Source organism: Phoca vitulina, unplaced genomic scaffold, assembly GCF_004348235.1.
Source record: "Phoca vitulina isolate PV1807 unplaced genomic scaffold, GSC_HSeal_1.0 scaffold64, whole genome shotgun sequence".
Classification (NCBI taxonomy): domain Eukaryota; kingdom Metazoa; phylum Chordata; class Mammalia; order Carnivora; family Phocidae; genus Phoca; species Phoca vitulina.
In genome coordinates, this window is record NW_022589767.1 from 7,009,961 (window position 1) to 7,022,065 (window position 12,105).

The 12,105-nt window shown below is 35.2% G+C and overlaps 1 protein-coding gene across 2 annotated transcripts in view; it reads left to right on the forward strand.

Moving 5' to 3' along the window:
* Positions 1-10,661, forward strand: part of PIK3C2G (phosphatidylinositol-4-phosphate 3-kinase catalytic subunit type 2 gamma) — a 340,658-nt gene extending 329,997 nt beyond the window's left edge. For both annotated transcript variants that reach the window (XM_032391756.1, XM_032391757.1), the window contains 2 exons: positions 1,429-1,554; positions 10,509-10,661. In XM_032391756.1, the coding sequence (XP_032247647.1) occupies positions 1,429-1,554; positions 10,509-10,661 (279 nt within the window). The remainder of the gene's footprint in view (positions 1-1,428; positions 1,555-10,508) is intronic.
* Positions 10,662-12,105: the final 1,444 nt, after the last annotated feature.

Here is a 12,105-nt window from a genome sequence, read left to right on the forward strand (position 1 = left end):
CGCCTGGGTGGCTCAGTTGGTTAAGCGACTGCCTTCGGCTCAGGTCATGATCCTGGAGTCCTGGGATCGAGTCCCACATTGGGCTCCCTGCTCAGCAGAGTGTCTGCTTCTGACCCTACCCCTCTCATGTTCTCTCTCTCATTCTCTCTCTCGCTCGCTCTCAAATAAATAAAATCTTAAAAAAAAAAAAATTACCGATTTAATGGTTAGAATGTAGTCAACAAAATAAACATTTAATTCCTCAAATTTGACTTTTAAATCATCCTCTTTGAATATAAATTACACAAACATTTATCTTTTTATCAAACTAGATATTCAGAGTTTTAGTATGATTTACTCTCCATTTGGTCAAGATGACAAAGGTGAAGCACATTTCTTTGAAGTGCAGTGGCTTCCAAATTTTTGAAACAGTGCACTTATTCCTCAAATGAATATTAAGGAATAAAAATATCCAGTGACACCTGGGTGACTCAGGCGGTTAAGCGTCTGCCTTCGGCTCAGGTCATGGTCCCAGGGTCCTGGTATTGAGCCCTGAGTTAGGCTCCCTACTCAGCAGGGAGTCTGCTTCTCCCTCTCCCTCTGCCCCGCCCCCTGCTTGTGCTCTCTCTCTCTGTGTCAAATAAATAAATAAAATCTTTAAAAAGAAAGAAAGAAAAATATCCATAATAAGGAAAGGTGGAAAAGAAGAGGAGAGAATTTCTGAAGCCAGAATGGGGAAGCTGGGATGGGAGGTAGTTGGGGAGAGGACAACTGGGGAGAGGGGGCCCAAAGATCTAGCCATTTGACAACATTGATCTACCCATCAGGCAGCATTTTAGGCAACTTTGGAGGCTCCATAGAACATAGTTTGAGGACTATCCAATATATTTTAGGGTAATTTAGATAATAAAATTATAATAACTATCTTAAAATCTTGTAAGTATATTAAAGTTGCAAGTCTAACTGATATTCTAATTAAATTCTGCCTTAAATGTGATATTATGTAATATGCATATATATTTCATTAAATGCTACATTTTATTTTATGTGTTAAACTTGCATTTTTTTTATTTTCAAGTGGTGGACAGTATCCTGAGGCACTTAATTCCTGTTTCTGCCTGTGGCTTATATTCATCTCTTGACCATTTCTGTCAAAAATGCAAATGTACTTTTTACTGTAAAAAACTAAAGTAAATTATATTTAATAGGCTTTTAAATATAGTTTTCTGACACAACACTTAATTTAAAACGGACAATTTTACTCTTTTACACTGTGCTTTGGGAATATTTTTGAGGATTGATGTATTTCTTTTGATTGTTCTCTTATTTTCTGATAAACAGTACTGTAATAAATTTTGATCCTGCCTTTGGTCTTGATATTTAGTAGCTATGTATTTGTTTTCTTTGATAGCAACATGCATTAATATTTATAACCATTTTCCTTTGCAGCATCTCCCAGATGGCTCTGCGCCCAGTGCACATGTTGAATTTTATCTTTTACCATACCCCAGTGAAGTTCGTAGGAGGAAAACAAAATCTGTTCCAAAATGTACCGACCCCACTTATAATGAAATTGTAAGTATGATTCATCCCTTGTCCAGTCACTTTGTATTTTTTCTTACCATTTTTTAGCTTAACAACCAAATATGGAAAATTTGCAGTAATTGGCAGCATTATTCCATAAAGGGAAGACATATCACAAAATAGCCACTATGTGCTGATCACTGTTCTAGATGCTATGGGAACTGGAAAATACAGATTCTGCTTTCAAAGCACTTACAAACCAATTTTCAAATTGTGACAAGCCTCCAGCAAGAGCCCAGGATGGATTTTTTTTTTTTTTTTTGCCTAACATTATCCCTGACTTCATCTTATTTTCTCTAACCTTATTTTCCTTTACCTGGTCTTCCTTACCAAATAACTTTATCATAGTCTATCCTGTGTATAACAATAAACTTCATAAAATCTCCTTTGAAAAACAAAAGAAAATAAACAAGTACAAAGCACAAATTAAATTAACTTACATGTAGCTCTCTAATTCATTTGTATCTCACAATTTTGAATATCCAATCCCCTACTTCTTTCTGAGGCAAACCCTACATTTATTCTCTTGATTCCATCCCTTCCCATCTCTTCTGTACCTTGCTCGGATGATTATTTGTTTGCCTTTCATAAGGCTCTCTTATCCACTGCATCCTTAGGTCAGTAATCTTAAAAAACAAACAAACTCCTCAACTCAACCTTTCTAAAGCATCCATATTTTCTTTCCCTTCCTAGCACCCTCAGACTTTTGCAAAAGTTGGGGTGCCTTGGGTGGCTCAGTCGGTTAAGCGTTTGCCTTCAGCTCAGGTCATGATCCCAGGGTCCTGGGATGGAGTCCCGCATCGGTCTCCCTGCTCAGCGGGGAGCCAGCTTCTCCCTCTCCCTCCCCACTCGCTCTTGATCTCTATCGCCATCTCTGTCTGTCTGTCTGTCTCTCTCAAATAAATAAATAAAAAGTCTTTTAAAAAAAAAAACTTTTGCAAAAGTGACTCACAAGAAACGTGACTCACATTTCTTGCTCTCACTTCATCACTTCCTTTGCATCCTTCAATCCTGTGCGGTGTGGATTCTGAACTTAATTGATGCTGCTTTCTTAGAGTGACATCCGTGGCCTGCTAATGGCTTAATCTAATGAGCCCTCTACTCTCCTGAACGGTTACACAGCTGCATTGCTGGCTGCAGGCTCTTTTTGACACCTCCCTTTTGCTTGAGTCTTACCTTCTCTTAACTCCCTTCCATCTTCTTTGATCACTCACTCAATTTCCTTCATTGCCATTCTTCCTCTGAAAACTATTGTTGTTTGCTGGAGTTCCACGATCTACCCTCATTGCCTCGTGATACATACGCTCTCAAAATTATCTTATACACCTACAAATTTTCATTTAACACCTCTATGTAGGTTGCATCTGAATTTATTCCTCCAGTCCTGGCTTCGGTCCTAACCTTTTGACCTGCGCTTCTGCCTGATTACTGAAGAGAGCTTCATTTTAATGTCTCCTAGACACTTTTAAACCAGGCCTCCCTCCTCTATTTACCATCTCAAAAGATACATTCTAACGACACAGCCCTCTCTCTCACTCATTTTTCCAACTAATCCCCAAGTTTTGTCAGTTTAACAATTTGTTACGTGTGCAGCTACCTGCCTCTTGCATCCATCACCTTCTGTTCGCCCCATCGCTGCTGCTTTGTTTGACGTCCCTGTGACTTTGGCTATTATATAATAGCCTCCTATCTGCCTCTTGTGTTTTCAGTTGAATCATTCACATTTCTATCTAAGATGTCTTTCAAAAACCAGTCATATTTATTTCTCTACTATTTAAATTTTTTTCAAAGGCTCCTCACTGACTACTTGGTAATGTACAGAATCCTAGATGTGACACTGATAGCCCTTAAAATGTGACCCAGTAACTTCCCTGAGTGATCACTTGGATAATATAGTCTTCATACACTTTAAAAAAATTGTTTTGAGATCATTGTAGGTTCATATGCCGTAGGAAGCAATAATACACAGAGAATTCAAATAACCTTTAGCCACTTTCCCTCAATGGTAACATCCTGTATGACTACAGTACAATATCACAACCAGGAAATTGACATTGGTACAATTCACTGACCTTAATGAGATTTCACTAGTTTTACATGTGTTCATGTGTATTTAGTTCTATGCATTTTTTATTTTAATTCCTGTTAGTTCTATGCATTTGTATCACGTGGGTAGATTTGTGTGACCATCGCCACAGTCAAGGTACAGAAGAGTTCCATCACAAGGATTCCTGGTGCTACCCTATTATAGCCACAGATACTCCTCTCCTTCTAATGCCACCGCCACCCCCAATCACTGGCTACTAGTAATCTGTTCTCCATCTTTATAATTTTGTCATTTCAAATGTTATACAAATGGAATCATACAGTTTGTAACATTTTGAAATTGGCTTTTTTCATTCACTCTAACTCCCTAGCAATCCATCCAAATAGCTGCATGTATCAATAGTTTGTTTCTTTTCACTGTTGAATCGTAGTCGTGGTATGGAATATGATATTTTCTTTTTTTTTTTAAAGATTTTATTTATTTATATGAGAGAGAGAATGAGATAGAGAGAGCATGAGAGGGGGGGAGGCTCAGAGGGAGAAGCAGACTCCCCGCCGAGCCCGGAGCCCGATGCGGGACTCGATCCCGGGCCTCCAGGATCATGACCTGAGCCGAAGGCAGTCGCTTAACCAACTGAGCCACCCATGCACCCTGGAATATGATATTTTCTTTAACTGTTCACCCATTAAAGGACATCTGGGTTATTTCTGGCTTGGGCTATTGCAAACAAAGCTGTTGTGAAGAGTGATCTATAGATTTTTGTGTAAACATAAGTTGTAATTTCTCTAACATAAATGCTCAAGATATAATTACTGGAATACATGGCAGTTGGCATATTTAGTTTTACAAAAAATTGCCATACTCTTTTTCTATACTGTTTTACACTCCCACTAACAATGCATCTATTTTCTCTGAATCTCTGCCATTTGTTATTAACTATTTGTTATTTTTGTTATTATTTGTTATTATTTGTTTGTTATTTGTTATTATTTATTATTTGTTATTACTTGTAACAAGTTTGTTATTATTACTATTATTTAGTTCTTTTGAAAGGTATAGTGTGATACCTCATTGTGGTTTTAATTTGTATTTACCTAATAACTAATGATGCTGAACTTCTGGTCATGCACTTATTTACCATCCTCTTTGGTGAAATGTCTCTTCATGTCTTTGCTCATTTGCTTATTGGATAGTTTGCATTTTTACTGCTGAGTTTTGAGAGTTCTTTATATATTATGGATAGTAGTCCTTTGTCAGATAAGTGGTTTGCAAATACTTTCTACCTGTCTTTGGCTTATCTTTTCATCCTCTTCTCAGGGTCTTTCAAATTAAAAGTTTTTAATTTTGGTTTTGTATAGTTTATCAAATTTTCCTTTTATAGACTATAAGTCTAAGAGCTCTTCACCTAGCACTAAGTCCTAAAGATGTTTTCCTATATTTTTTCTAAATGTTTTATAGTTTTACAATTTTATATTTAAGCCCATTATCCATTTGGAGTTAATTTTTGAATAACATGTGAAGTTTAGGTTGGAGTTCATTTTTTTTTTTTTTACCATGAATGCCGATTACTCCAGAATGATTTATTGGAAAAGCAATGCAATGAAATGTCTTTTGTACCTTTGTCAAAAATAAGTCAGGAATATTTGTGCACTCATGACCTTTTATTTCCTCATACCTAATCATATTCTTAAGTCACATAAGACATCTTGTCATTCCCTTAATAGTCCCTATGACATCTGAGATGGAGCTCATGCCCTTTACCCTTTCTGCTCTTCTCTGCCAACTTTGAAGCTTACCTCAAATGTGGACTCTGTGAACCACTCTTTCCTCCTACACTCTTACACCACACTTAGCCATATTTTACTTAGTCCTACATGTTTTTCTTCTAGTATATTGTAAATTTCTTGAGGATGAGGAAAATATCTTATCTTCTTAGTATCTTTAAAACTTAGTTGTTTCTAAAAAGATTTGTGGAATTAAATATTTGGGGTAGTTTTATAAGTGACACTTCATATGTGTGTGTAAAAATGTAAAATTATATATATATTTATACATATAATTTAGTAAGGAAAGATCTTTTGACATTTTCTTATTTTTCATGATGTCAACAGCTAGAGATATACCCTCCCAACTGTATATCAGTAGTTTCCATATGTTCTGAGTACAAGACGCCCTATATCAATATCACGAAATTTGTCCAGACTTAATGTTGTGCTTCATCATTTGTAATCTCAGGAGGGTCATAATGACAAAAAGCCACTAACGATTCAAGAGTTTAAATAAACTTGTGTTTTATTTATTTCAAGCTACATGTATTATTTTAAAAAATTAGCAAATACACATGCAGGGAGATTATTTTATAATGTTTATTGTATCCATAAATTTTCTAACAACTTGCAGTAATTCTAGCTCCTCCCACATTCATGGCCCATTGATCAGAAATCACTGCAATACTTTCTTCATCAGCCAACACTTGTAGCTTGGACACACACTTTTATACTTTGAACACTTTTAAAAATTGTTTCAAAAACAATAGTCCATAGTCCATGCCTAGTACACTTCAATTTATACATAACCCAAATGAGTGGAAATGTGAATTAATATGTGGATAAGTGACTATTTTTAGTAGTAATGATCATCATATAAACAAGTTTGGTGGGAAAGCTAGTTGAATTTAGAAAGCCAAGAGAAAAAAAGGACAACAATAATTTAATTTTTCTCCCATTATGTTCTGTGTCCATATCAATATAACAAGAATCTTTTTTAATGAAATGAAAACGAAATGGAAAAAAAAAAGTACACCACTTTTAACTCTGGTTTTACTTTCTCTTGCCTTCTGCTATGATGTAGGCTTCATCTCTGTGCCAAACCCCTCAATTATTTCACCAACAATGTATATGTGTTTTCTAGGAAGCCCAGTAAATTATCGCGTGGCATCCACCTTATTTTTAACTTCTCCCCTGTTTTGCATCCTGAGCACTGCTGCATCAGCCACTCGGTATGACTGGGATTTCTCAAACTGCCAAAGCCCTTCAATGTTCTAGGAAGTAGGAGAGAATGACCTCACTCTCCTTTTTTTATGTAAATCTCTTAAAGGAATAAAAAGGGCATATTACATTGCATCACCAATGTCTTACAAAGCTTTTCATGAAAATAATTATTTCCATTTTTATTCAGAGCTCTCTCTCTCTCTCTGTCTCCCTAATACCCAGACTGAGAAAGGTTGAGTCAGGGACGCTGCCAAGAGTCCCTTTCATATCCACCCTTCAGATACTAAACTTTTTTGATACAGGGCCAAGCTTGTCTGTTTGACACTCCCCAGAGTGATTCCCAGCAGACTTTGTCAGCGGTCTCCCTGAAAACCCCTATCATATACAAATCCCTGTTGTAGACATGACTGGGCTGAAGGTAGGGTGGAGCTGGCAGTAGGAATGCTCACAACGCTGTCTACAGCTTTTAAGAAGCAGAGCTAGGATTCTGGCTCCAATGCCATTGCTCTTTCCACTCTATTATCTTTGGCATCTGGTTAAAAACCATCATTTTTTTTCAATGATTCTTTAGAAATACAGATTCTATTTTATAACAGAATTATATTGTTAGAGTCAACGTATTTTTTACATTGTAGTCTTTTCTTAGATGTCATTCTATCATAAAATATAAAGAAGAAATTAGAAAGGACATTAGAACAGGAACATTCTATGTGTTTTACATACCTTAAAGTATCTTGCAGAGTGTGTATGATTATTTAGCATAGCACTAAGTATATGGTATACTCAGTAAGCCATAGCCATTGTTATCTATATCCTCTCATTTGATATTGATAACATGATGAAAATTCTATTTGTAAATGAAGTCATTGAGGCCCTGATGTCAAACATTTCAACCAGGGTCAAGCAACTAGTTTTCAAGTCCAGAACTGCCAGATTCCAAAACCCATATTGGTCCCACTAAGTTATGCTCTTGTCCCTCCCTCTCCCACCCACAGTGTTCTCCCGTTCTCACTTATGTTGAACTCTCCTTTTCATTACCCTGCCGCCTCACTCCCCTCCCCACCAACACATTTCAGTTTCCATGTTATTGTTCTTCTTTAGAATGAAGTCATTCTAAATACAATAAATACACTTTAGAATTATTTACTATACCCGCATGTCAAATAACATACAATGAGTGCTTGTATACAAGTTACCAGATATTAATTACCCTAAACAAGGTTTTTCTGTTTGATGTAATAATTTCAAAGCTACAAATTCAGTATTTGTCAGAAGACAATGAAGACTTAGTGTATGTCTATGGGTAAAAAGTATTATAAAGTGAAATTGGAAAAGCTGTGCATTTTGATTCTATTCATGTGAAGACAAAATACATAAAGCATTTGGTGAAAAAGTCTCAAAGAATATAATCATTTGTGTACTTCTTTAGCATTACCCACTAATTATTCATTGCACAGTAAGAAAAAAGTGCTTATTTTTTTTCTTTCTTATTTATTTCTTTTTTAAGTTTTCATTTAAATTCCAGTTAGTTAACATACAGAGTAGTATTAGTTTCAGGTGTACAATATAGTGATTCAACACTTTTATACATCACCTGGTGCTCATCACAAGTAAGAGTGCTAATTTTTTTAACAACACTATGGATGCAGTAAAGCAATTAAAATAGACATATATCATCTATGATGTGCAATGATTACATGTTTATAAAACTTCGGTTACTTTTAAGAAAATAATTTTTGCATAATGAAGCCCAGGGAAAGAAATCTGTAAGTTAATATAAACTCTGGAGTTCAAATGTTTGTATTTTAACCAGAAAGGCAATTAATTCTTAAAGTCATTTCTTGAGAATTTCAGCTTGCTAAATACCAGGGAGATTCAATTCTGTCTGGAACTGTTTTCTCCAGTAGACTAATGCAAAATACCAAGAAACAGCTGTTCTTCTTTGTGTATTTGATGGATCTTTTTCAGCTATAATTTACTAGTGTTCAATATGTACCAGACTTTGTAGTAAGGTTTACATTCATTATCTTGCTTATTCTTCCCCACAATGCTAAAGGGCAAATATTATTATCACCATTATGCAAATGAGAAAACATATAGTTGACAATAGATTCATATAAACATAAATTATTATGTCATAGAAATTTATATCTTTAGAGCTTATTTATATGATTCACAGAGTTCTTAAGCCAGACTTTCACAAAACCCTAAGGCTTAGAGTTATTCTATTTTTCTACTTCACATATAGTAACACTTTGAGGGCCCCTTCATCTATTTGCTCTGTAAAATAAATGACTTTGTCTGCTGAAAGTGTTGTGGGGAGGAAAATGGAGGATAGTGTAGACAGTTCAAAATAGCCACTGTAGAGAAGAGGAAAAGGAACTTTCTCTGAAGTCTTGGAAAGATAAGAGTCCAGGAGGAGACATGGTTCACAGAGTCCACACTGGGCATCCCATTGCTATTAAAGAGGATGAATTAAAGTGGTAGGGTTTTGAGATTTTTAAGGCAGCCCTTAAAATCCTTTACTATCCCAGGGGAACTCAATAAATGAAATGGAATAATTTGAATCAGCAATCCTAAGAAAATTAAAAAATAATCTTCTGCCTGGAATGAGAGTAAGATTCTAGAAGAGGAGGTAGCCAGGAACTGTCACATGAGGCAGGGTAGACTGGATTAACATAGTATATTGCATCTCATGTCCCTTGACTGACTTGTTATTTATTTCATAAGTAAATCATTGTTCAGAAGAGCTGTCAGATTGATCTTGAATAGAATTTCATTGATAACTTTTTGGGTTCATAAATGGTAGACAAATGAAATGCAATGCACCAAAAACCATGTCCATACACACTGAGGACGCCTCCCAACTGACTCAAAGGGCTTCCTTCTCAAGTTTTTCCTCTACTTTTTTGCATATATAGAGAACACTTCTTTCTATCTTGTAGCTTGGCTATAAAAAGCAAGCAAGTTTGTAGCAGCATATGAAACTCCTTTTCTAAATGTGTTCTAAGGAGTTTCCCTGGCAACCATGTTGGATTTATGCACAGCTCTCCCCTCCCTTCATGATGGGTAACTAATTTCTTGATAGTACTACACTTCTGAAGTTTCTTTACTACTGTAGGCACCCAACGGTAATGCCCATGACTTCTTTCCTGGATATTATAAAACACAGTTAAACAGATCCCTTTTTAAAAACTAATTACATGACTAGCAAGTGGGAAAGAGCAAGACACAAAACTGTACATACAGCAAAATTACAGCTCAGGTTCTTAAAAAGTAATTATATATGTAAAACAAAAAGAACACTGAAATGTTAACTATAATTATCTCCCAGTGGTGGAAATATGGATTTTCCTTTCTTTTTTGTTTCATACATATTTTATTTAATAAGCATGTATTTTAATAATTAAAAATTAAACAATTTTAAATAAATTAAAGTAAGCATAGAATGAATTCTTCACATGTAGATGGAAATATTGCTATACTGCACTAAATTAACAAGGAAATCATGGAGATTGGTCTGCTCTCCTCATTAGTCTTCAGCAAAGAAAGATAGTGTTCAAGGTCCCATGTTGCACAATAAATTCAAGGACAGTTAAAAGGTGATGGGTACTTAAATTTCTTCCTAGAGAATAATTTACAGTCATATTAAATTTAGGATGAACAATTATTAATGGAATCAGAATAAATTCTAAGCTTCTTAGAGAAATATTCTGTCATTAAACTCCATTATGTTAGCAGAATCTTTAGCTTTCCAGAATTAGAGTTAGACATGAAAGATTCTTCATTAACCTAACTATTCCAAGCTAAATGATATTAACAGCTAAATATTTTTATTAAAAGCAATATTTTTAAAGGTGCATTTAAGCATATCTGATCTATATTTTAATTATTCTTTCCCTTTTCAGGTGGTGTATGATGAAGTCACAGAGCTCCGAGGACACGTCTTAATGCTTATTGTGAAGAGCAAAACCATATTTGTGGGAGCAATTAACATCCAACTTTATAGTGTCCCTCTCAATGAAGAAAAATGGTATCCACTAGGAAACTGTATAATTTGACCATTTCTATCAACCAATGCATTATTCATTAACTACTTATATCTTTTTCCACTTCTAGGCCTCTTTATCACAAGAGCAGGACATTTTTGTTTTCAAAGATAGCTTAGTGTACCAAGGACACAAGAAAAAGAAATAAGAATAGTCTTTGAGAAACAAACTGAGAGTTCTAGGGGGGAGGCGGGTGGGGGGATGGGTTAGCCTGGTGATGGGTATTAAAGAGGGCATGTACTGAATGGAGCACTGGGTGTTATATGCAAACAATGAATCATGGAACACTACATCAAAAAAAAAAAGGAAGAATAGTCTTTTATAGTAATATATTCTCTATTGTGTTTCATTGTTTTCTTAGAATATTTTCTCCTTAATAAAGTGCCAGTTTATTGTCTAAAATTCAATATGCAAAATAATAACAGAACATTTAATTTTAATATATCTTTTAAATCAAATATGTGTTCACATTTTTTAACTGTGTACCTATGGTTACAGCAACACTGTTACCGTGGTTTCCAAGAAATACAGCAATAAATAAATCTCATCAATTAATTCAAGACCTAAGTATATCTGTAACAAATTTTTAAACTTGAATTAAATATATATACTTGCATACTGACTTACACTCCTTTTTATTACGAGAATTAATAAGCTCCAGCTTTTCAATCAGAAAAACAAAGGATAGGAGCGCCTGGTTGGCTCAGTTGGTTAAGCGACTGCCTTCGGCTCAGGTCATGATCCTGGAGTCCCGGGATCGAGTCCTGCATCAGGCTCCCTGCTCGGCAGGGAGTCTGCTTCTCCCTCTGACCCTCCCCCATCTCATGCTCTCTCTCTCTATCTCATTCTCTCTCTCAAATAAATAAATAAAATCTTTAAAAAAAAAAAGAAAAAGAAAAACAAAGGGTAAATACCTGTAATTCTTAAATCCAATTTTTGGAAGAAACTTCTTTGTATTACCCTTTTCAATGTCAATCAATTAATCATCACTGGATTTCACCAAACTAGGGGTATGATCACTTTTTAAATTTCATTACCCCTTAAGTCCAAGATGTCAAACTCTGAAACTCTCCCCTCTGATCAAAACCTCTTCTCTGCACATCAAGAATTTCTCTTATTTCTGAATCTACTTTCATACCCATCATGATCTGAGTAGATAATCTTACAGATTTCCACCTGCAAAGTAGGTACAACTCAAAACACTATGCCACATTCTTTAAGAGAAGCAAATAGGAGTTCCTTTTTAGTGTCTGTCATTTAAATTACTAAAAAAAAAAAAGTTAAACTCTTGCTTTTTTTGAATGCTTCACTGTGAATGAACAGAAATGTAATTTAAGCTCTTATATATGGTCATCTACATAATGATGTAAACATGTAAAGGACTGTAAATTTATTCACTGAAAAGATTTGAGTGCCAGCCTACAACAGGCAGAGAGACAGGGCAGACAACTGCACT